General features: G+C 32.7%; 1 protein-coding gene across 5 annotated transcripts; it reads left to right on the forward strand.

Moving 5' to 3' along the window:
- The first annotated feature begins 1,659 nt into the window (after positions 1 to 1,659).
- Positions 1,660 to 21,774, forward strand: LOC413040 (G-protein coupled receptor 52). 5 transcript variants are annotated; one of them, XM_016912824.2, is made up of 6 exons: positions 8,094 to 8,657; positions 16,731 to 16,789; positions 16,857 to 17,133; positions 17,716 to 17,935; positions 18,589 to 19,018; positions 19,574 to 21,774. In XM_016912824.2, exons 3-6 carry the CDS (start codon positions 17,022 to 17,024, stop codon positions 19,751 to 19,753), a joined length of 942 nt encoding a protein of 313 aa, XP_016768313.1. In that variant the 5' UTR covers positions 8,094 to 8,657; positions 16,731 to 16,789; positions 16,857 to 17,021; the 3' UTR covers positions 19,754 to 21,774. The 5 variants fall into 5 exon arrangements, with proteins under 5 accessions (XP_016768312.1, XP_016768313.1, XP_016768310.1 ...); XM_016912823.2 differs by lacking the exon at positions 8,094 to 8,657 and adding an exon at positions 1,660 to 2,130 and having other exon boundaries at positions 16,731 to 17,133; XM_016912821.2 differs by having other exon boundaries at positions 16,576 to 17,133.
- The last annotated feature ends 6,040 nt before the right edge of the window (positions 21,775 to 27,814 follow it).

Below are 27,814 nucleotides of genomic sequence, written 5' to 3' on the forward strand. Positions count from 1 at the left end.
CATATCAAATTAATGTCTAATGTAATTCTGATTACTCTCTCTTTCTTTGTTTTCTTTTATAGAAATAGCAAAGAGAACGAGTTGATTATAATTGAAAAGTCTTTGGCGCAGAGATCGTTAGAAAAACAGAAAGAGTTTCTCTCTCTCAGCAGAATGCTTTCCCTCGAAGGGTTGCAATTTATTCACTAATTGCTGTACAGCCTGCTGATGTACCAGTAATTTGATTAACGAAAAATTGCGACCCGTCAAATGTTTTTCATTCGGTTTTCATGGTCGGTTCGGCACTCCCTTCGTTATCGCTCGAATAAATCCGTGACTTCAATTAACGTCGTACACGCCCACGCACCCACTGCTTCTTAATTGGCAAATGATTTTTTGCTACGGAGAACGCCAGCTTGGGCTTAACCCGTAATTCAACATTTTCAGTGAGGATTTTCCATTTATCACGTCCATATAGCAGAAAATTGGTAAAATTTGATAGAATTGAAAAACTGATTTAATGAAATCGAATTGATTGCGTTATAATAAAAATTTAAATTAATATTAATTAATATGTAGATTGGAACAATAAAATATATAGATGGAAAGTCTTCATTTTTTTAAAGACTTTTTATTTTTATTTTTTTTATTATGATATATTTTAGTGTAACTGGAATTTCCAGATATAGAATTTGTCTATTGTAAAATATACCGCAATATCCTATCAGAAATACCAATAGCTTTATCAAGATTTATTTTAATACTTATTCAAACATATTTGGTAAATTATTAGAGCTTGAAACTCGTAAGAATTATATGATCTCGAAAAATCTCAAAATCTTCTTTACGTTTTTTATTTATTTTTATTCGATTATTATAATAAATACTATCACCGAATTTGCGGGTTATATTAGTAATGTCTTTTTCATTTAAATGATTATTTTTATTATTTCAAAACTAATAAAAGACAATAGTGAAAAATGGCTAATTTCGGATCTGAGTACCAATGTGAAAAAGTTTTACAAAATCTACAAGTTTTAATATTGATTACCGATCGATTTAATATTAATCCCAAGAAATTTTTTACTGGTAATCAGAACCAAAATTGGCCAATTTCTAGCACTATTCTTTCTATTTCCCTAGATGTTATTTCTCTGGTCAAGGGAGCCAGCTCCTGGTCCAAGAGCCGGCCCCTGGTTCGCATGGTTCGCCACAGCCCTGGTTCTCTGGCGTTGTCGACGAAGCGTTGCCAAAGCGATCCTAGCCGTATCACCGTTAAGATTATTGAAGAAACGAAATCTTCTACCGTTAACCGCCTCAAAGGCCTCGTCCACGGCGACGCTCACGAAGCAACATCAAAGACACAGAACGGAAAATTCTATATTGCAACGGAAGCAACGGATAAGAACGAAAGTGAAACGATTGTGCACCGGTGACGGGCCACATGTGACCAGCTCGACGTTTTCGATCCAAAGCCAGCAAATTCATTATAGAATGACCAGAAGCGGCAAAATATACGGGAAATATCCGAACAAGGTCACCACGCCGGTGATCACCGGCCAGGGAAACCATTGAAACGCGACCACTCCATTTTCTCCGATTGTTTAACGCGGACAGTTTCTCGTTTTTTGCGCGACCGTGGCCGTTCTCGTGTTAATCGCCGCCGTTTCTCGTGGTCCGAATTTCAACTCGATAAACCACGTGTGCATGTACGAAACGTATCCTGGGTTTGTTGCTATAAAGTCATTTCGTCAAACTCACGTGTATTTTTGTTCGAATGTTTGGCGAGTTGCCGTGTATCGGGGGTCGCTGTAATGGATTTGATGCGGTTGATCAAATTGCTTTTAAAAAGAACGTATATCTTTTGTGAAATACTGTGAAACAAATTGAATCAAAGTGAAAGTTTGGGAATATTTTAGCGTGAAACAATTGTAGAAAGTTTACTTTGATTCGGTGTGAAGTGAACCATGGAATTTTTGTAGAGGTTAGTTTCCGATTTAACTGGCACGATGGTTTCTTCTACGAGCGGATGATTAAATCAATGGGTCGAAAAGTTTTGCATTGAGTTTGATAGAAAGACAAAAGTGCATTTTAACAAAAGAATAAATGCGAAATAGGTCAGAAGCAAGTTAAGGAAATTTGTAAGGGAAGGTAAGTTTTTATAATGGGATATCTCAAATTTGCGTTTTTGCTATAATAATATTTTTACAGAACTTATATATTAATCTAGAAATAATCAACAATTAATATTAGAAACACAAGAAATTTTCATTACCACACAAAACAATCGAAACAAAAATATATAATTTTTTATAGTTATAATATTTTCGGGAAAATATATTAAAACAAATCAAAAATCATGATTATCTGATAGTCTGTGATTAAAATGTAAAATTTTTCTACTTTCAATATCGTTCTGTCGACACTCCTTTTAATTAAGATTTTTATCATTCAACATTGATCATGAAAACAGAGTGTGTTCGATTTAAGTCACATCAAAGGATTTAAGCAATGACTATTAGTCTTCTGGCTTCTTCCTGATGTCCTCGACACACTTTCAAGTGTCGAGGTCGTTTGACACAGACCTTCGTCGGGGTCACCATTGTATCCAAGATCCACGACGCGAAGCGTCGTTTTGGACTCATGATCTCTCTCTCTCTCTCTCTCTCTCTCTCTCTCTCTTTCTCTCTCTTTCTTTCTCTCCTCCTCCCAAGAGGAGCAGATCAATAAGCGTTAGGTGCGTTTCAACGGCTTAGGATATCCTTCATATCCCGCGATAAGGTTTGCATCTTGCGCAACCGTTCGTTGACTGACCGTTCTAGGTCGCTTTACAATTTATAGAAATTCTGCTTACGATCTAAACAATATGTAGATTTTACGTTTTAATATTCGTAATATCATTTTTTATGAAGTTTGAATGACAATAGATTGAATTTTCTACACAATAGATAAATTCCATTATAAATTCCAAGTAATATTTTTCTAATTAAAAATTATAAAATGAAGAAGAAAAAAAATAATTTAATAATTTATGAAATTTCATTGTTCGCAATTAAAAAATCATTTAAAGAATCATCTACTTTTTTAAATTAAATTTATATTAATAATTAATAGCCTCCTTCCATCGATTAGATTTGCGGGCAAAAGTTCCCTCTAAATCGTTCGACTTCGTTGTATCGTTGCACGTGAGTTGCCACACAGATTCGAGCAACAATGAAACGTGGTCGCGCAAGTTTCTAATCAGAGATGTACCAATTTGACACAATAGCCACCGTTTTCAGAATGAGCGTATCGCGTTTCAGAATGAAACGTAACTGTGCCAAATTTAATGATTCAACGCCCTATTGCGTCAGTTAACAACGCCATCTGGCTTGATGCGTCGCTGCTGAGTTTCGGGGGATCCCCGAGGAACACTTCTTAACCATGTTCTCGATCGACAGAGATGGAATTATAAATAGAACCCGTGTCTGAGGGTAGACAATGGAGGCATCCGCAGAGTGGATGTATATACATGGAAGCTTCTACAAAAATAGAACGATAACACGAATTTAAAGAGTTCCATTCGACGGTGCAGTTGCACCCAGCGCGTCGTCTTTAGATGCTAATCTTCTGAGGTTGCTTAATGAAAAAAATAAGATTATTTTCGTCCATGTATATATGTTTTAGAAGAGGACGTTTATTTTAATTATAGCAATCTTATGATTTAACGTAATCAAAATTAATATCTTTGAATGATGTTATGAAAGTGTTTTATATTTAATTAATTTTGTCACATGAGTATTAATTTTTCGATAAAACAAGATTAATAAATATGATAGGTCAATTTGTCAAAAGAACATTTCTTCAATGATTTTGAAATATATTATTTACATATCCAATTTTTTTCTGCACATCTTAATCGACACGATATTTTAATTTTCAAAAATTATATGTAAAAATATTTTAATACTTATAGGAAATTCTCTATTGATAAGATTTATCGAAAATGATCAATTCGTCAAATCTATTCCAATCTAATCATTTTTCTTACTGTATCTTTATATTATTTCAATACAATTTTATCGTGTTTTTAATAATTTCCATTTCATTTATTTTTTATAATTTTATGTTATTCCTTGGATACAATTTTTAGAAGAATTTTTCACAAAAAAAAAATAGAAAATACATAGCCAAGCTCTCATAATCGATCATAAGATGATATTATGTCGATGTCTTTTGTAAACAGGCAAAAAAATATCTGCGTCATGTCAAATAATGTAATTTCATAGATGTTGATTAGAATCTTCGTTCTACGCAAAAAAATCTTCGTTCATCATTATTGCAATATCGCCGAAGGCCTCTTGCGAATCGTGCATGTGAATTTACTGTTTTTTAATCAAGAGCACGAAAATAGCACTAGGGAAGACTTAATCAGCCTGTCTAACGTGAGTGGATGAAAGGAGGTTCTATCTGATTTGAATAGAACGACGCTGGGATGAGGCTTCGGTAAGGTCACCCGGCAAGATCTTGTCTATACTGAATTACACGATCGTCAATTCCACGTCATGAATACACTATATCGACCAAATAATACTGACTCATCGAAAAGTAATTCTCTGTTTATATATTGTTCTATATTACGTTAGTAGAATTATCCACTTTTGGCACGTGTACTTAATAAGATTAGATCATCTTAAAATAATTATCTTAAAATAAATATTTCAATCAAATTCAATAATTTCTTTAAAAAAATTATATATAAATTATTAATCTCTTAATAAATTGATAAATATATGCTCGATTTTTTAGAATATATGTAATATTTTTTATTTTATCTATATTATTTAATATTCTTAAATCTATTTCAAATAAATATAATAAATGAAAGAATAAAATATACAAATATGCAGAATTATATTTTGCATCTCAATAAAAATTAACACTCATTATTTTCAAAAGGATTAAAGGATTAATTAATAATTTCTACAAATTATAAAAATAAAAACCTAAACTTTATCAGTTTTAATTTGATAATTCTGATATTGGATAGTGATAAATAAGAATTGAAAAATAAAATCAACGAGTATAGTCTTGTCTACCTGGGTGGTTTGCAACATGACAAAAATAATTGAATCAGCATATATCTAGTCCAGTACACGTACCTCGCGTTCCTGTTATCTCGACGAAGTGCATCTTACAAAGTGGTTTCACTTTATCATTGGCTCTCACTCGCGTGTTTCGCATCGGTTATTTATGTCCAACGATGAGCGAAGAGAAACCTTCGTCGAGGTCGCTCGCGCGTCGAATTTTCAATTAGATTTGCATAATGACCGTTTAAAAGATACTCTAGCTGGCTTGCTAGGGTGAAAATTGAATTTACACAAGCAGTTACGTTCTCACTTTTGCAAATTGCAATATCTCTCACGATAGAAAATCGATTATAAGAAGAATGGGAAGAAATGATTTATTATGATTAAAATATAATAATAACATTTGAGATGAACATTTTCATTTTTAATAAAAAAAAAAAATTATAAAGAAGATATTTAAAAAAATATAGTAGTTTTAATATACGTTTATAAAAAGAGTAATATACATATAGAATCATTAAAAATCAGCAATCGATAGCAACTTCATTATTTCCTATTTGATAACGAATCAATGTTATGAATTATTCATTTGATAATCAGAAATGCACTATAAAATTTCATGAATAGTTTACCAACGTAACAATTTCGAATTTGAAAACAGAAAATGTTTAACCAGAAAGCAAATTTATTCGAATAAATACTCATAAAACCGTAACAATATTATCAAACAAGTTCGAGTAAATTTATAATGTAAATTTCATCCGTTCGTATACTCGATTAATGAAGAATTATTAAAATCAGCTATTATATCATCGATAATAATAAAAATTGAAAGCTACAGATTACTTTAAACATAAATAATATATAGGTATAATAATATATAGGTCAGAAGATCCAACTTAAATATTATAATATATGATCTATCAAGTTTCAAATTTTTATCTTTTATTTTATATAATAGATTGATAAATCATGCGACCAAAATATTTCAATAGATAATAGTTTCAAATTTTTTATTATATTTTCTTTTTGGTTCATTCTGTTTCGATCTATGGATAGATATACTCAAACTACAGATCGTACAAATGGGATTGTTGCGTTGTGCAATTGCAGCAGTAGTAAATCCTTCGAGATTCCGGATAAAGGTTGTTCTCCATACGATCATCATCATGCTACACCAGTCAATAGATTGTTATTTACGGGTCATGGAGTGCTATGTAATACCGACAAAAGTCAGGTTCAGGTGGAAAGGTCGTTTCCATACCTCACTTTTCACTCACCGGAACAATTAAATGTAGGATATCGCAAGAATCGCGTTTTCGATTTAAGCTGACATGGACGATGTACGGCTTCGATTTCTCGGTGTCCTTTAGGAGTGTCCTTTAGTTTCAGTAACGTTAATTAAAATTTCATTATTTTCAATCTTTGATATTGCATCCTACTGTGAATAACTAATTCACATCGTTCTATTTCTTTTTATATGGATATATTACTTATAGCAAATTGTTTAAATTGATTTATTTATTTCAACAATATATCTATCATATGCAAATGTACAGATGTTCATGCATTAATAGAAAATTTAAATATACATTTTACAAGATTTGTATATAATAAAATGTATGTAAAAATATAAAAATATTGTAAGAAAAGCATGCATTGTTATTTAATATAGCATAGTATTCAATAAATGAATGAAATCTCTATTTAAATTCTATTTATTTCATTCATGAGTTTCATATTTGTTTGTATATGATACAGATTATTGTAGATAATATCAGATTCAGAGAGAGAATTCAGAATTAAAAGAAATTTTTGATATGATAAATACAATTATTGAAATAAAAAAAATATATCAAATATATCATTTATTAGAATGACTTATTCGTATATTATTTAATTAAATTATTAATTAAATTAAATTATCCTATATTAATTTAACATATGTACATACATATATTACTTAGATTTATTGCGAAATAAATAAAACGATCTAAGCGAACTCAACATATGTATTTATATCATTCATGGATAATGAACGATAAAATTGATGAATGTAGTGTTCGCTAAGTCATTGATATCGCTATCTGGCAGAAATATGTGGAGAAGTTCTCGGTCAGTCGAATGCAAACGAAGTTATTATGGATAATTTGCATAATGGGATTTTAATCTGTAGACATATCGAGGATCGAGCTTGGTGACACCTTATTGGTGCATAAAAGCATGCAAAGTATTAATCACCTGTTCTCCGAACGGACAGCTGTTCAATGAAAAACATAAATTTCCATTCGCTTCTAATAAATCAAGCTATTATTTCAATGTACCTATATATGTATTTTCTCGTAAAATAATACTTTCTAAATCAACAAGTTTCATTTAAGAATTTCCCTCAAAATTAAATAACATCTTTCAAACGATCAATCATTTTTTCTATGATAATTGACTCATCACACTTGCGATAAATCTTCATCTTTATTTCTCTTTTCTCTCCCTTATATTAATCTGCTCGTTATAGATATTCGAAAATTTCCAAAAATATCCAAGCTGAATGGCTCTCGACATCGTTTCCACGTCGTCCACTAGAAAAACGAGATAATAAGCGAGTAAAGATGTATGACGCAGCTGCGACACGAAGCAGTTTTGCGATTGAAATCGTGAAAGGCGGGCGACTTCCCGCTTCGGCGTGGAGTGACGAAACAGCCCCGTTGACCGACATTGGCAGAGCACGTGTCGAGCGCGTCGACAACGTTCCAGGCCAGCGATAAAATTCAAGAAAAAAAAGGGAAAGTGAGAGGGAAAAAGCTTCGCAGGAAATCGGGGAAGGGAGAATACGGGGGGAGGGGCGAGAATTGGCCGAAAATCGTGTGGATTTTCGGGTGTTTCGGGGACGATGTGCGAGGAGGAACGACTTTGTTCGTGCAGGGCGCCGTGGCGTCGCGCCGGCAGGCTTCGAGCCAATGCGCTGTGAAAATGCCCGGGTGGGAAAGGGTGGATCGGGGGTGGCGCGCAAGCGTCGTCGTGGTATCGACGCTTCGACTCCCGGGCCGAGGGAAAGAAGCGGATTCAGACGGTAGTAGTAAAGCCTAGCTCGGGTCGGCCGAGCGCAAATGTGCGCTCTACGTGGTGACAGCCGCGTCTCGTTCGAGCTGCTCTCATCTGAGATCTCGTTGCCAGATCACGAAGAACGTGGTTCAACGTTCGATCGTTGAATCGAGGGGAGATATCTGGCGTGATGGGCGAAACGAAGAAACCGTGAAGGGTAGAGAAACGTCTCTACCACAAGTGTGAACATCCCCTTGGTTTCAGTGTGTGCCTCCATCGTTCTGTTTCTATCTCGTTCGTTCGGCCCGTCTCTCTCCCGTTCTGTGCCTCTGCCTGCCTGTTCTCACTGTTCTCTCGCTGTGCTTTCTATCCTGGTCACACATACACACGTACACGTACACACACACAAACGTCTCTACCTCTTTCTCACACTTTCTGGTCGTCATCATCTCTGTTTCGAGATCGAGGTGGTAAAAGTGGCGCGAGCACGGGCAGACCCAGCCGAAGACTGGCAGCGTCCAAGGCACTGGCGGAGCTGGTGCACGAGATCAGGATGAAATCGAGGAGGTACGTGGCTCGATGGTCTCTTCAGCCGATTAATGCACAAATATCGGCCAAAGATGGCAGTGGCTAGGTCGCGAATCACGTTATCATTCATGTCGCGACAAATGGATCAGATATACATATTACATATCGCTACTCTCCTTCTCTAACGCTCTTTCTCTCGCTCCTCATTCATGTGCTGCCGCTTCTTCATGTGTTCCGACTATTCACCCTGTGTATTTGTGCTAGCAGACAGCCTATGTCGAGCGCGTGATACCCTTCTGTCCAGTGTTCTCGATCGACAGTTTCGTTTGCTTCAGAATTACGTGATTCGTAGTTTTCCTCGCGCTAAACAACATCCAAAATCTCGAGATTGCTCGATAGCTTAGTCGAACGGCGGGAACGCGGAGAAGGTTAAGTCTGCAGTTTGCATTTTTCAAGATCACCTCACCAATATTCATCCCCTCATTTTTTTTTATGGATACAGGAAAAGGAGATGGAACGATCGAATAATGAAATCATTTATCTGTGATCAAACGTGAATGAATATCGAGATAGAGATTCTATAGATACAATACGTATTCTCTTTTTTTATGTTTCTCCTCGTTGTTGTTGCGTTTTCATCACGTATTTCTCTCTCTCTTTCTTTCTCTTTCTCTTTAATACTCTTTAACAGTCTTGTTCTATCCTCTCTTACTCCTCTATTTTACTCCTTTCCATCTCTCTTTACACCCGCTTCCTCCACTTTCTCTAACTGAACTCTTTCATCCCCCTTTTCACAGTGTGGGCTACGTTCGGCTTCCTTTGATACATATTCGCACACATTCTTCCATGTCCACACACATATACACATACATACACACAAAACGCGCGCGCGCACACACACATCTGTTCGAAAATTGATGTCACGAGGCGAGGGGAGAGCGGAAAATACATAGATACACGTACATCGACGCCGGATGTACATTGACTCGGCTCCTATCTGTGTGCTCCCGTCAGCTTATCACGACATGCGCATCATTGGGCAAATATTCGGTTAACTAAACAAGGCAAACCACCCACGCCTCCACTCCCCTCTCGTTATACACGTATCCATGTACCGTGTGCCGTGCTTATATCGCGGTGTGACGCTAGTTACACATAGAAAAGCCAGCATCGCAATACGACCAATGTTTTTGCGAACCCTGGTTTGTTCCTGCTCTGGCGATAATTGAAGAGCATCGCCAGAAATATACCATCGACGCGTTTTTTCCCTTTTCTTTTTTTTTTTTTTTTTTTTTCCACCACCTTCCATCCGTTTTCCATTCATTCGCCCCTTCTCGGTGCTCGTTTTGTCATCCACGTAAACTCGCATCGTCGAACAAGTTCACGAATGAACGATAACTGACAGATTTGACGTTCCTCGAATGTGATCGTTCAACTGGAAATTAAATAATAGGCAAAAAAAGAAGAGATATTGTGTTGAGCATGATATAGAGCAATTGATATTCGCATGACGATAATTAAATGGCCCTCGAATTCTTAAAAAAATGTTTTCTTGTCGATATGCCTTTAATTCTTTGAAAGCATAAAAAGAATTCTAAATAGATCGATTAGTTATTTAAATTTTTCAAGGGAATGAAAAATATTTTATCAGTTGCGATAATTTATAAACATTTATATTTCAAAGAATTAGAACAATCGTGATTAGGTTTCGTAGAAAGTATTATAGAAAGCTCTCGAAATAATTTATTTTCTCTATTTTTCTTTATATTTTCTCATTATTCGTTCGTTTTAACCGATATTTGAGATTGAAATGCGACAAAATTGCCGGCACGCGATCAAGAAACGATTCGATTATCGAATACTTTTAATTCAATACGCAATTCTTCGTTCATTTAAGTTTTCCTTTCTTTTCTATCTTTCTTCTTTTCTCTCGCTTTCTTTCAAACGAACGAAAACGATTCATTTGGTATTTTTATCGCTCGCTAGAGCCAGATACCTGATTATGCGCCGGGTGGAACGCGTCCATAGGAATAAAGAATATCGATGAAGCGAATGAAAATCCCTTGGTCCGGAAACTTTTCTCATTAATTGAGCCACTGTGTAAAAGCCGCCCTATGGAGGGCGTAATAACTTTTGCTATATAGAGCAAAATTCAGAAAACGGGACGGTAGCGATAACGTGATTTAAAGGTTTAATAAAGTCAGCCACGTAGATTAATTCGCTTTTGGACGGCGCGTGCACGAAAATGATTTGTGTGGCTTGATCGAAATCGCCTTGGGAATTGATTGCATTTCATTCTGTGTAAATTGTCCATTATCGTGCGCCCATTGAATATTTTTCCACTTCGAAAAATTCAAAACGTAGAATGTGCGATAAAAAATATTCAGAATTTCTCTGTGACGTGTCTGTTAAAAAAATTGTTGATTTATTTCTCTTTCTTTCTCTTTTATTAAGATATTAGATTTGTAACAAAGAAGTGAAAAATTTCTATTTTCTGTTCTTTAAATATTTTTATATCTCTAAATAAAAGATACTGAATGAAAATATTTATAAGTTTCGAATAAAGTACAGTGAAATTGTTTCTTCATCTTTCTTTGTTCGTTTTTCTTATTGTGTTTGCAAAACTGAAAAAACTTCAAACTTGTAGGTCGAAAAATATCGAGCAAATGGTAAAAATGCTTCCTTGTAAATGGTACTACGTTGCATTAATCGATATTATTATGAATGAAAATTAATGGTTTACGTAATTTTCTTGACTTCTTGTTATCTAGTCGATCAGTTAATAATATAATCGCAACTCGCAAATTACAATGTGATTAGAGAAAATTGTAAGTTCTATATGCAAAGTGTAGATATAATAAAATCACGTTAACATATCTTTGATCTTTTCTAAATTTTATTATAAATTTTGTTATTAATATTTTATTCAATATATATTTAATTTATAAAACATTTCTTCATTATAACCAACAAACAATTAAAAATAAAATAAAATTGAATCGGTGAGATAGTTTATCAATTTCTATCAAGCTTTAAAAAAACAAAATTTCATATATTTTAATTTAATATAATAAAAATTGTTTTGTATTGAGATAATTATCAATTATAGTATCAAAAAAATAAATACAAATAAATAAATCCAATTAAATAATTATATTGCATATCTTGTTAACAATCTCCAAAGAAATAGTACCCTTCTACTTAACAACTTGTCCACTGACTTTTGCTTGTCTTTTCTTCTGAGCTATTTTCATTGAGATTCTCATTAATCTTGAAAATCTAAAGCAGCTAAGTAAAGAATTCTTTTTACCTGCTCCTTTTAGTTTGCTTTTGTGTACCGTGTTCTATCAGAAAACTGGAAATAACAATTCCTTTGAAAAATAACGTTTGTAATCAAGATAGTGTAAAGATTTTCTAACGATAAGAATAACGTGTCATAATCAGAAAAATCACGCATAGAAAAAAATCTAAATTTAATTTAATTTTGAACTTTATGTTTAATAATTCTAATTCTGTGCAATAAATAATGTATAAAAATATAATGCAGTGTAATTTTTCATAACGAGTCGAAAGGACAGAATAATTATCTCTTTTTTCTTTTTTGTATGTATATACCTGTATAGAACTTCGTTTTCCACACGATTTACTTTGAAACGACGTCGAGTGCACACGTACTCGGCCAAGGTATGATTTAAAGAATCTTGCTTCAGAACGAACCAGGTCTCGTTTTTCATTCATCTCGCGGAATTTGTTGAAAAATTCCCCGTCTATTTTTACATATCACTGTATTTATAGAATTTGAAGACGCAATGCAAACGTGGACCGAGTTTTGCAACTCTTCAAACGTTCCAACCATTTTCTCTCTTAATTGGGTACACTTTCTTTACTGTTCTCAGTTAAAAGAATACTATTCTTCGCGGGACAAGTTTCGCCGTTTCTCGTAACAAGCATGCTCGACAAGTTTTCAAATTTAAATCCCGTCGAAAACGGAACTCTCTTTGCGAAATAACATTATTCTCGGTTTAGCTATATTTTCTATTCATATTCCTTATTTGGAATACTATGTAAGATGGAAACAATGTATTTTGCCAGTTTCTTTATCATTTTGTGAGATTTTGATTTTGTTTTGATTTTTTCTATACCTTTTTCTTTTCCCTCTTTAAATTTTCATGATTTATCTTCAAGTTTTATAAATATCATCTTATAATTAATGTCCAACATTATACATAATTTAATATCTCTCATAATTATGCTAATTATTAGATAAAGATTATAAAAGAGTTGAAGGTAACTTCGAATATCTCATTAAAATGAAATATATGTAGAAAAATCATTATCTCGAAGGTTCTTCAAAATCGATGACATAAATTTTTAAATAGCATATTGACAAAAATAATTAATAAAAATATTTTCATATTATTTATTATATATTAAATCAAATTTATGCAATTCTCGAAATTTATTACTATTTATTAAAGATTCTAGAATGTCAATATCAATTATTAAATATTTCTATTATCTTTAATATTAATATATTTTTATTATTAATTAATGTATTATTTTTGATATTATTATCAATATAGTTCAAATATTTAAATAATATGATACAAAATAACTTTATTTAATAATTAATTTTCCATCTATTATTATCATTCAAACACAAGAATATGGAAAACAGTAAAGACCTTTTCGTGATCGTGTCACGTGCCATTGAAGACCGTTGACGATAAGACATTTACAAGGTAACAAGGGAAACGACAGAAGTAAATCTTTACGTGATTTTTAAATCCGAGGTCGAGGCTTCATTAAGCCCTGAATTTTTATATAAGAGACTTGACCATCACCGAATGAATGTGTCAATGCGCAGAAATCTGCTTAACTTGAGCTTTCATCAACAAGATTTTGATTCCAATCGTGAATTAACCAACCATTATCTTATTGGCATTTTATCAATAATATTCTATGGATATATACTGTCTATTTTGAAAACAGCAATAATTTTCATGTTCAGGGTTAACTATAGATCACTTTATTTCAGTTCAAAACTAATCTGATAAAGAGCATGATAACAGAATGAAAGAAGCATTGAAAATATGAACTGTTTACATTTTTTATCAGCGTATAAAATCGTATTTATTGACTTGAATATATTTTATTTGGATTTTTATCAATTTTAATTCTTCGTAATTGAACATTAATTGGACAGAATTAAAAAGAATTTTTGTTGGATATAGAATAGATGAAAGATTATCGTTTCTTAATTTCGAATATTCCATAAAATTGAAATAAAAGAAGAAAGTTAAAAAAAATTAAAATTTAAAAAATTTTGTAGGTTTCAAAGAGTTTCGAATTTTTATTACTTTCTATTTTTAGAATTTAAATTAAATAAAATTTTAAATTAAAAACAAAGAAAGATGTAAAGTTTTAATTACTTTTTTTTTAACTCTTTTTAGTATCTTAGAATTTATAATTATAGATGGGAAATTTTATTTCTGAATATTTTTATTACTATTTCAATTGTTATCGAAAAAATTTAATGGATAAATAAAGAATTTAATGAGAAATGTCTCAAAAGTTTTGGAATTCTAAAATATTTAAAAAACTAGATATAAAAAGAAACCATGAAGAAATATTATATTATAAAGTATTAAAATTCATCGTAAATAAATTAATTTTAATTTTAATTTTTTATTCTAAATTGACTAATACTATCAATACTAAATTTTATCAATCTTTATTCATAAAACTGACAAATTGTGAACAAAATATTTGATTGACGTTCACTTTCTACGATCAACATTATAAAATATTATGCAACACGAACGTTTGCTTTACGTCAATTTGATTGACTACATCAAAGAATATTCTGCATAGTGTAGAACGATGCTCGAGGGGATGATTGTCTCGCGAAGAACGCGTTCCCGCTATCGCAATGTCTTCTCTGTCTGTATGCACTCATGGTTTACGAGGTGAGGTTAACGATCGTCACGTTAGTACTTGAAACGAAAGATTGCTTTAACGACGTTTATCTTACGATGGAGAATACGAGCAGTGGATACGATGATTTTCTATAGCGTGTATAAGAATAAGGCTTTTAATTGGAACAAGAGTGTCTTCGTTACGTATATTTTTAGAATCTTGCGAAAACTGCAATATCGAGGATAATTTAATGACGTTTATCTTGAGATTGCAGATTGTTAGTATAAACCAGACTTGATAGATTTTAATTGACATAAAGATAATGAATAACGATTTGAGAAAATGGATTGTTTCGATTATATTATGATAATATTTTTATATGTCATTTTATATTTATATATTAATATTATGGAAATGATATAAGATAAAATAACCTTAAATTCGAGTTAAATATATAATCTTCAAATAAATATTTTATTTCAAAAATTATATGGAAAAACAGCTTTATTTTAAATGAACGTTAAATAAATTAAATGATTTTTACATTTGAATTAATTTATATTGAAATAAAATTTTTATTATAATCTTATAATTATTTGCATAAAAGATTGATTGACTTTGAATTTATTTTTAATATAATTGATTTAAAATAATGTTAAAATGTTATATAATTAAAATATATTCTTTTAAATATTTTATGCAAATAATGCTCATATCTGATAAAAATAAATTTTATACTAAATAAACTAACATAACTAACATATGTAAACTTTCCTTGTCAAACATCTGCAAATAACATTCAAACATGCACATACCATTCTTCAAAATAACAAACACTTCTTTTCGTATTAAATATTTCCAACTCAAGTCACGCGATGACAATTTAAAAATGAAATTAATACTACACCGTTCAAACAAACACCTTCAAACAACAACAACAATATTCTTTCACGATTCTTCTACTCGAATTATTTATTTCGTATTCGATAATTGATCGATCAAATATTCCAAACAAAATATATAGAAGTTCCTCTTTAATTCGGCGATAGTTAGCTACGTGATGCTTCATAGAACAGGCCTCCATTCAGGATCGACTCGGCTGAATTATGAATGACGGTCGATAGCTAGAGGGAGAACGCGTGTACTGGCCATGCGAGTTTCACCTGGTTTATGTGGCTCTCGTAAGAATGTGTACGAAAAAAAGAACGACTATTGATACCCAACTTTCACTGCTTTTCACCCTTTCCCGTTATCCGAACAATCTATTCTCTTGGATTCAATTCGTGTGTTCCACCTCCAAAATACACCAATTCTGTGCATTGAAATTGAGATGTATACGTATATAAAAGATGGTGAGTGAATAAAATTTTCCAGTGTAAACATGGAAAAGCTGATGTGAGATGTGAAACGACATCATGTATCAACGTCCATGATTGTAAAAAGGATTGTAACGCTTTTACTGGTTTGAAAGGGATCGTAAAGAGTTTATTTAGTTACAGTTGATTTTAGAATCCAAGTCTTTTATATCGTTTGAAATATAGCACGTGATATTTTATAGAGTGATTTCCTTTTTTTTTTTTTTCCAATAAAGAATTCCATCAAATCTAATTTATTAATGGATTATTGGAATATAATTCGAATATAATCGAAGATTGGAAAGAATTTTTATTTTATTCGTCGTTTATTAAACTTATCGGTTATTCCTTCCCCCTTTTTTTGCCAGTGTGCTGATTGCCTGATTGTTTTGATTCCGCGATGTTTGAAATAGATCGAATAATTACACTTTCTTATGCATTCAATTAATAAACCCGATATCCGATACCGATTTTAACTTCGATGGATTTTATTCGTTTCAAAGAAATTGCCGTATATAAATATTCATTTCTTTTCCTCCTACGTATCCAACTTTCGAAATCAATTTTCTAACTAATCAAATCATTTCATTAAATATAGCATATAAACTACTTCTTTTAGTGGTTGAAAAAAAAAACAAATATAGAAGCATCGAATTTCTTCATCAAAGTTCTTCATTCTTCAGCTCGTCGTTTATACCTTCGATTCTTATGCATCGGTCACTTCATCACGCCATCATCGTTCTTGCAGTCATCGTCTGGTCCTCTCACCAGTTCAGCATCTCGTGATACTCCTATAAATTAAAACGAGACGTCAGCGAATTCTACTCTCTGCTTCCAGCAATATAGCTGTATTGATTCTCCATCAAGATCGTCGAAGTTACGAGGTCGTTAGAGAAGGTATGTTCGCATAAAGATCTCGGACAAAGTTTATCGTTGCTGGTGGAGGATTGACAGCCTCCGGCAGGGCAGGTCTCGAGGCGAAGGATCTCGAGGAAGTGGAGGAGTGGACCAGGTGCGAGCTACCAGGAGAGCCTGGCACCTGGCTGTTTAGTGGCTGTTGATAAAGGGGGGGTGACGGGTAACAGCACCTAAGGGCGGGTGGGGGGATGCAGCTCGAAAGGGTGGCGGCATGGAGGAGCCCTCGCTGGAGGCTCTCATGCAGGCGGGCCTCATCTTCGTGGTCGGTGTCGCCATCATCCTCTCGAATCTCCTCATCATCGCCACCTACCTTAATTTCCGTGGTAAGTACTTTAGCATCTTGATACTCTTGGTAATTTTTGCAAAAATTATTTATTTCTCTTAGATGAAAAGAGATTGCATTCTATTTTTGAAATTTAATTGGAAAATCATAATAAGTATTCTTAAATTATATGTGTTATTATTAATTTTTGACATATATATTGATTTTCTTTCAATTTATATCTTTATTAAGTAATTTAATATTTATATTATTATTTATATTATTATTATATTATATTTTATATTTCGTACTTTTCTAAATTATATTACTATAATTAATATTCATAGATTCAAACATTTACTTTTTTTAATATAATCAATATTCTAATGTAATATTAATAGTTTTAATATAATTATAATATAGATAAATATTCGAAAATTCAAATTCATTATCTTGAGATATAATCCTACTACTTAATCATGCCACTTTTTCTTTTTTCTTCATTCTTGCGGATTTTTTTTTTTTTTTTTTTAATTTCCTGACTCTGTCACCACAGAGCAGTGAAAAAGCAACGAATACTGTAACATTCGGTGAAATGTGGTTCACACTCGAGATAAATACAAATGAGCATCACACCGCACAGGTCCCTCCGAGGTGATAAACTACTACTTGCTGTCTCTCGCGTCGGCGGATCTTCTTTGTGGTCTGCTGGTGGTTCCGCTTTCGGTGTATCCGGCGTTGGTACGAAGATGGGTCTACGGGGATATCGTGTGTCGTCTCGTTGGCTATTTGGAAGTTACTCTCTGGGCGGTATCCGTTTACACCTTCATGTGGATCTCCGTCGATCGGTATTTAGCTATCAGGTACGTTTTAATTTCTTTCATTTTTTTCTATAAAAAAGCTATGTTTAAAAGCTATGTTTTTCTGGATATTTATTATATTTTTTTCAAGAAATATGGAAAACAAAATTAAACGAGTTCAAGTAGAATTTGAAAAGAACATTCAATGAACAATGAATATAAAACATTTTTGTTTTATTTAAAATGCATTAAATAATATATACGATTATGATAAAATAAATGTTTCTTTAATATTATTTGTAATCTAATAACGTCCTACAGCAATATAATACATCTTATTAGTTTAACATATGTTCAACATACAGAGCAATAAAATAAATCCAAGTTGGAGCTATAATCAATATCAAGATAATAGGTAAATTGAAATCTCAACAATCTTCGTCAAACTTTCTAATTCATATCCTCATCGATCAACAACTTACACACATACATATACACGAATGATCCATTATTCACTAGAACTTCAACTCTATATCCTTGACTCTTTATTTCTCCATGTATTATAAACTCAATCATAACCCTCAACTTTTTCCAACGTTCAAGTCCAACGTCAACCAATATACATGACGAATGGAATTAAAATTGAATCTCAATCCTGGAAATTGAATGAAATTTCAGTTTAAGTCGAGTTCATGATTAGAGTATCGATTTGACAGGAAACCATTGCGTTACGAGACCGTGCAGACGAAGACCCGATGCCAGTGCTGGATGGTCTTCACGTGGATCAGCGTGGCGATGATGTGCTGCCCGCCCCTTCTAGGTTTCCAAAAGCCGATTTTCGACCGGGAGGCGTTCATCTGCATGCTCGACTGGGGCAACATGGCTGCTTACACCATCACACTGTCGATCCTCGTGCTAGGCCCATCGGTCATCACCATCGTCTACACCTACTGCTACATCTTCACTATGATGAGGCGGCTAAGATCCGGCGTACTGATACACGACAAGGAGTACGCGACCGCGCTCTCGGAAAACCTGAGCAATCCGAGTCACATCATGTCCTTTGTCCTGGTGATGGCTTTCTGGGTATCCTGGGCACCGTATGCCGGTCTCCGGATATACACTGTCGTTAACGGACCGCCACAGGTAATTCAAATGTCACGCTCTTTTTGTGATTATGCCAGGAAGTATGCGGGAAAGATCAGTTTTTGTATGTTAATACGAGAAATTGTATTTATTCTCTTTGAAAGGTAGATTTTATATAAAAATTTCATAACACATTGGTTCAAAGAGTACATTTTCTATTTAAAATCGAAAATCGTATTATTCGTGGATTAAATATAAAAACTTGTGTGATATTTAAATTTAAAGAACTTATTACGATAATATAAATATCTAATAAATTATAGGATTTGCATTATATCACGATTGGATGCTCATAAAATTTGCACAAATGTCGAGGTAAATCTTTCACAAAACATTTATTTGTAATAAATTACAATAAATTTAAATATACAATAAAAATAAACTAAAATAATTTTATTCAACAATTAAATTGGAAATGTGAGAATCATTCTTGAATATTAAATAATTTATAAATATAAATTTCTCAAAATAATGAAACAGATGATAACGTCCACGATATATAATATCATCAAATATATTTCAATTTATTCGCATAATATCATCGTCACGTTCCAGGTACCGTTTCTTCACTTCGCGGTAGTGTGGCTGGGGGTGACGAACAGTTTCTGGAAGGCGGTAGTCCTCGGAACCCTGAGCCCGCAGTTTCGATTGGCGGCTCGCGTGCTCTGTCTGACGTTGTGCTGCCGGCATAGACGACTTCCGCCCGAGTTGCTCGGCCTCGACGACGACGATTAAACGCCAAACGCCTACGAGAACAAGAGGGGAAACGCTTTCCTTTTGCGCGCGAGCGTTTTACAACACGCGCCTCATTCCTAGAGCATCGCTTTTCATCTCACGGTATTCGAGATCGTTTCTTGCATCCGCCACCGTTCTCTCAGAGTCTTCTTCGGAGGCTGAGACTGAGATTCTTTGTTCCGAAAGGTGCTACCACAACGTCCACGACAACAAACGGTCGGATTTCCAAAATGTGGGGTAAATTTTAGGAAAATTATTCATAAAATAGGAATTCTTGTCGACGAATGTTCGATAAACGAACGATCGAAGATTGAAGAAAGGAATTCCTTTTTTTTTTTTGACCGTTGACATTTGAAAACTTCATCTTCACTCTATCTTCAATACATCTATAGATTGATGCATATAAAATGTCGTTCTTTTTCCCTTTTTTATTTTTACGTCGAATTTTATGTCGAATAGAATAATCAGATAACTCGTAGAAACTTTAATTTCGCTTTATTTCACAAAGTGATTTGTAAAATGTCAGTTCTAATAATTATGCAAAAGCATACAAGTTGTTTTAAAATGACTTATTAATTGAAACGTTATCTGATAAAAATAGAGGGTAATAAATAATTTGTAAAAATATTTCCTTCAAATATATATTTCCAGTTTTTTTGTTTTAAATTTAAATACAATGATAAGAAAGGAATTAATATGTTACTCTGAAGAAATGATATTTCATATATAAGCATCAATTTAATATTTATCATTTCAATTGAAAATGTTATCATTCTCACTAAATGGAAAACGAATTTTCTGCTAAGCATGATTTCAGCCAAGTATAATAAAATAAATTTCTCTCTAAAATGAATGAACAGTTAGACACCATAATAATAAACTTCGAAAAAACTAAAGATTTTTATCAACGAAATTATCTTTTATCATTAAACGTGTTCGATTCAATCCGAATCGTATATTCACGCGTGTTAATCAAAAATCTAATGAAAAGAGAAAAGAAATTAAAAAACCGGACAGAAAAGAGAATTAAAAAACATAGATTTATCTTCTCTTCAAACTATTCATATCACCTATAAAGAAATCGCGTAATTCCTTTTTCTATACAATTTCAATTTAAATGATCAATCATACGTATATTTCATATATACAAGCGTTTATTATTAAAAAAAATTTGCTTTAATTCGATAAAACGCGAAGAAAGAAGCATGAAGTACAGTTCAAAGAAATCGAAGCTCAGCTTGACGAAGATTCCCGATAGGAACACCATCTTCGCTAGCGAATACGTCGATCTAAATTCCCTTTTGACGACGTTTTCACTCGACATGAATCGCTATAATTGATTAAATCACGGCGACGCTCTGTTTATCTCCCTTTTTTTTTGCTTTTTCTTTTTTTTCCGCGAAACGCTCTCGAGAGAAAAATCGACGAAACGCGGAGAGCTCGCGCGTTCCTCTCCTCTCCGTCGTTTCGTGAGAGCGTTCCCGACGGAAACTGATCGTTGCCTACATTACGTGTATCTACGTGGTAAGATCAAGCTCAAAACAAGTATCTTAGCCAGTCGAGATAAAAAAGAAAAAAAAAAAAAAAGAAAAAGAAAAAAAAAGTAACGTATTAAATATATAATCGGGGGACGAACGATTTGCTTGCGATCACGTTAATGTGATTACATGGATATCGATCGGAAAAAAAGGTGTATGAAAGAAGAATGATAAAAACAGGACGCAAAATAATAAGAGAATACTAGGTCAATTAACGGAGATGCCTCTACGGAATGCGACGCCGCGTCTATCTATGCGCGCCAGTAGAATGGCCAATGTGAAATTGAGAACTCGAGGATGGGGTTCCGATCGCCATGGTTATACGCTTTTTTTTTTAATAACGCGCTTCCTCCTCTACTCGGCCACTCGATCGGAATTCTTTCCGCTCTCTCTCTTTCTAAATTTTTTAATCAACAACGAGTGACAGGTTTATTTTGTCTATTTTTTTATTCTAACTTTTTTAACTTTTTGTTTGAGGAATAATAATATTGTGAATAATAGGATTACTTGTACATTTATTGGAAATGTACAAAGTTCTTAGTATGCAAAGTATTTGGATCATTATAGGATCATTAAGAAATCTCTATTTAAATTTCATTCGTTTAATTATATTTATAAAAATCCGTAGTCTGCTTCTTAGAATTTCTTAGAAAAGTTACATCTTCTTTTTATTCTAATATTAATATTCTAATATTCTTTTGAACAAATCTATTCAATTTTTCTTTTATAAATTTATGAATATTTCAATAATTTTACAAGTGAATATTTCTATAATTTTATAATGTTCTTCAACAATTTTTCTTTTAATGAAATTACCTCTATTTAAAAGAGAGAATAGTTTCTCTCTATTAAGAGAAAAATTATGAATCGAAAACATTTTGTAATTTAATTCTAGATTTGCTTCTAAAAAAAAAAAAAAACAATTTACAAATATAAGATTCTATATATTGTTAAATATTAAAATTAGATACAAATAAAAAATTTTTATCATATAAGGTCAAATTCTAATCAAAATAATTATTAAACTTTCACTATTGTCGTGTCAAGAAACACCGACCGATAGCGATAAAAGCTAGTTGAATAAAGGCTAATTGAATAAAAAAGTACAAATTCATTTAAGAACTGCTTTCGACATTTATTGCCATTAACTATTTTGAGAGTGAAAGTTACTATAGGACAGTCACTTCCAACGCAGTGTCCATTTACGAAAAATATTTTCGAGAGTTTTACTCTCAAATGTATTCGCATTCTAAGAAATTATGAAAGAGCCATAGATGAAAAAAATAATAAATTCGTTGTAAAATTATTGAACGAAGGATCGCTGATAAAGTCGAAACACTTCGTGGTGATACTCTATTATTCCATAAATTTCCTCTCGAAACTTCGCATCGTATTCGAGATAGGAATTTAATTTAAAGATCTTCTTATTCGAGTTTTTATTCAAATCGACAAGAAACGCGATATAAAACGGGCAAAAACTTGGAGAAAACATTTTCCGTGGGTGGAGAGAAAGCAACGGCTATTAATAAAACGTGCGGTTCATTTATAAACCGGACCGTTTCTGTAGCAAATAAACTCAGCTGTTCAAGTAGCGCAGTTACGAATGTTGCATGGCTAACGCTTTTATGTAACGAAACTCTGCATGACGTTTCCGTGACAGAGATATTTATGCCTTGCTCTAAACGTTATACGCGTTGTATTTGTAATTGTCGATGAAAAGATGCGTGTAATTAAGTGTTCCGTTGGGGAAAATGTCGGTGATTCTGTGACAAGCTTCAGTGAAATCAAGTTGTATTATATGAAATGAAGGATTCGTAACAATAACGACTCATGTTGATTATTATTTTTTTCTTTTCTCTGTTCAAAAGAACAAATGATTAAATTAAATTTTAGCAACTTTAATTTTTGTTCAAATGATATAAAAATTTTTTTTAATAAAATTATATATTATTTCATAATTTTTTAGCGATATTAATTTTAAAAACGAAATGAAAACTGTATAAAATTTAAATGAATATTTTTTAAAAATAATATTTCAATGGTAAGTATACTTTAACTAATGAATTCTACTTTGATAAAAAAGTAGAAATTTATTTAAATTGAAAAAGACAAATATTTTATATATTACGGCTTATAATAAATGTAATTATTTGATCGATTAAATAATTGGGGAAAAATATAATAAATTGGTATAGGTTGGGAAAAATTGATATAGGATACTTGCTTAAAAATAAATAGAATAATTTATCTTAACGATTTATAAGAGATAAGTACTTATGCTGTTATTTAATTACATTTATCTGAAATAAATAATAAAATAAATCTAGAAATTTGAAACACTTGTAAAGAATAATGTGAAAGTTAAACTCTTTCATCGATTTGTGTATACGTTGTTCTCAAGGTTTAGAACGTTCTCAGAAGCAGACATAATATTGATTGAAATATAGGTTTTTGTTACGCATTCGACGAAAAAGAAAAAGAATTGTGTATTGAGCTAGATATTTGTATCGTATATTGTAAATATACGAAATAATCTAAATTTTTCATAGAAATTTTTCGCAGAAAACAAATTATTTTAAATAATATTTAATATTTTATACATGTACAACACGATCAAATCTTGGAATAACTTTAAAATAATTCTAATAATAGAAACAACTTTTGATTCCTCGAGCAACGAGAGAAAATATTTAAAAAATGATTTTTTGGCAATAGAAAAATTTGAAAAAAGTTTCATTTAATTAAGAAAGAGAAGAAAAATGAAGAAAAAGAGAGAGAGAGAGAGAGAGAGAGAAGGAGAGAAGGAAAAAGAGAAAGAAAAGTACAGGAAAATATTGTTCCCGTTACGCTCTAAAATGCAATGCTCATACGCAAGCAGATGAGCAAGATCCTGAGATTTCTTGGATGATGAACATTAACCCTTTAAAAAGAAATCCAATACGCAAATCGGTGTCTAGAAAGTCTCAGCTTCTACTCTATTTTTTACTCTAGACTTCATGTTTTACTAAACTATAAGGCTCTTCTGATAAAATAAAAAAAAGGACTACGAATACCATTAGATGCGCGACGGTAAATTTATCGTGCCATTTTGATATACCAAGCTATTAAATTAAAGGGTTAAGGTGCCCGGAGGTGCTCTGAAAACGCTGATATTAAGAAACGTCGAAACATTCTCTCGATAATTTATATACGAATGCGAAATATCACGATAACGGCCATTGTTCAATGGGAAGATAAACGGATTTAAAATAACGAGGGAACGGATTTTGTCGATGTTTTGTGATGTTACGATGTTTTAACTATAGAACTGAATCAAAAAAAAAAAGTTTTTTGACTATGTTATAGTTGAAGCATTAGCTATGTAAAACAATACCCCGACTAAAAAAAAGAAAAAGCAAAGAAAGAAAATCTTTATTGATTGACGACTTGTTATTGAACGATTGTTTGGCAGATTTTAACGACAGTTGTACGATTTTTATCGTATTAATAATTTGCTATGAACGAACAACATGTCGTGCGAATTATTTGCCAATGCGACGAGCCATGATATCGATATTTACAATTTTTCTGTGTACATTAAACATTTCTTTTTTTTAACAATCATTAATGACGAGATACAATTTAATAAATAATATTGGCTCGTCAAATTCAATCTTTAGAGAAACTTCGATCTTTTTTATTTTCTTATCGAGAAAAATAATATTTAATTTGAATAATTTAAGGATATAATTAGGAAAAAGAATATCATTGTTCGTCGTATCGTCCAATAATTGCAATATCTGTTTTCTATATTTTTTTCGTTTATATATTAATATTCTCCATAAACATTATCCTAAATAAATAACAAAAATTCCGCAAATTTTTTAGCCGGGGTTCATCGTGGCACATAAATGGATTAAAAAACGAAAAAAAAAAAAAAATTCGCTATGATTTTGCTCCGAACGTCTCTTCGTGTGTGTATGTACATATTAGATCGCGTGTGACGCGGTTCTTTCGTCCAGATCCGTCGTTGCAAAACTTTAAACTTTAATGATGCAACGTCTCGGATGCACGCTGACATAGGAGTAACTGCATCAAGCCGGAAATTGATTTGGATAAATGTTTCGTGGATTAAATAATTCTGTTCCCCGCTGAATTCCGTTTGAATAGAATGATTTAGTAAAAACAGAATTTTTATATATTTGAATGAGATACGCAACGAGGAAATTATTTCATCCTTGAAAACATGAAGGGGAATCATTTAATCTTCTTATTTCATTCGTAAAAAATTATATCAATTGTGCAATGATTGGTCCATTTCTGAAATCATATTGATATCAACTCCGCATTTGTTGAAAATTTCTTAATTTTAAAATTAATTATAGAATCTTCAGAGATCGAAATGATCCTTCTTCTTCTTCTTCTTCGTAAACTCAAAATCTAACTTATATCGATATTTTGATTGAAATAATTATTTCAATAACTATATATTCAATCTATTTATTCAACATACGTGTATGAAACATTTTTCCATCGTTTTCAAATAACAAACATCTTTTTGAAACGCGAGCTTTCAACAATTTGAAACGCGTCCTTCCCTGCAGCCAGAATTCAATTACTCCGTCACGCCACACAAAAGGCGAAGGAGTGGTCGCTTAAAAGGGAACACCGTTCGAAATACCAGCTTCCGGTCTTGTTCCATCAAAGTGAGAAAGAGAGAGAGAGAGAAAGAGAGGGAGTTCCACTTGTGTCAGCGTGCATCCGCGAAACCGCCAAACCGAGCAGTATTAAATTCCTCAGCGATAACGAGATTCTAAATACTTTAAAGTCGCTCAAGAAAAAAAGAAAAAAAAAAAAAGAATGAAAGAACTGGAACGAAGCAGAGGACGAAGAAGGGATAAGGTAAAACGAAATTGAAGCGAAACAAAAGAAAGAAAAGGGAGGGTAAAAATGAAAGAAAAGAGAAGAATGGTATAACCCAGTACCTGCGTTGAGAAAGAAAAATCGAAGCGTTGCTTCCCTTTGTGTTTTCTTTTCTCGTTGTATCATCACTATATTTATTTTCCCGTCTTGCAGACGCAACGTGGATAAAAATAACACGACGAAAACAAAATGGCGAAGGAAGGTTATATGATGGGATACGGAACGGAGGATACGCGAGATATGGTCCCTGGCAGTCTTCCGGGCGGCCTCCATTATTAACGATTAATTACATTTTTGTACCTAGCTGCTAGTTTTGTACTAGTTTTGTAACGTACCTCACTACCGGACGTGCTGTTATTGCATATTTTAAGCGGTTGTTAAAATGGAAGGTTGATCGATCACCCACATGGATGCCCGGCGTCCATAACGTGGTTGTGAACGATCGATGATCGTAGCGATGCTAAACCGGCACGGCCTCGTGTGATAAACACGACATTGAAACATTCTCGCGAAAGGAATCATTTTCCTGGCTCAACGATTTTGACAAGTTTAGTTTCGAAAGCAACCGATCGATACGTTCCTTCGTTCATCGAATGGATTTATCCATTGTGTATACAGGAAGGAAGGGATCGATGGAAAAATGGCCCATCGAAAATTGTTTTCTCTCGTCGAAGATCGTTTTTCGAAATTATAATTTCCCTTCCGTTCGAATTCGGTGAAATAAATTGGAATATTTTATCGATTTAATCGATATCGTGATTATCACATCAGGCATACGATACGTAAAGTACAATAGTAATCTCGAGGTTCCACCTGTAAGGTCGAGAGTACTTTCAAAGAGTTATTTCAGCGCTGCAAATAAAACATCTTTAAAAATAAAAATAAAAAAAAAGAGAGAGAAAAAAAGGAAAGGAATCTTGTTAATCAATATCCATTTATTATTACGATAATATATATACATATATATTTAGAATCGTGGAAGTAACTAATACGTTTTTCAATACGAGAAATGTTGTATTTGATCGCTGAAATGCTCGAATCGCGCGCAAGCAATCAAAAAAATTAAAAAAAAAAAAAGAAAAAAAAGAAAAAAAGCAGGAATATAAAACTCGCAAGAAGATCGTTGTTAGGATGCAAGCATGCGTTTTATTCACGCTTTACCTGTTGTCTATCGCAATGCTTAGAATTAAGATCGAATCTCCAAACGCGGTGTACCATCGATACGCTTTGAATATACAAAGATTAAAAAGAGAGAAAGATCCCGAAAATTCGTGCGTGGATGTTTGACGAAGCGTTAATCGCGTGCTTTCATCCTGCATGCGTTGAAAAACTTGCAAGAAAAGGGAACTCGGATCACGGTGGACTACGATTCTTGGTTGTCCGAGCGAAATGACGGGTGTACTAGATATGAAATTCGACGATAACGGTACAATATTAAAGATTATTGTCCTAGCGCAATAGAATAGTAAGATGATATTCCAATAATAAACGGCGAGATCGTAGATATCGCAAATTTCACTCGATATACGATTCGATACGATGCTTTGTATTCATTTACCTCAAACATCCTTAAACAGATATAATATAATTATTAATATAACTATTGATATATTGTTCCATA

This window comes from Apis mellifera, linkage group LG6 (assembly GCF_003254395.2).
Source record: "Apis mellifera strain DH4 linkage group LG6, Amel_HAv3.1, whole genome shotgun sequence".
In the NCBI taxonomy this organism is placed as follows: Eukaryota; Metazoa; Arthropoda; class Insecta; order Hymenoptera; family Apidae; genus Apis; species Apis mellifera.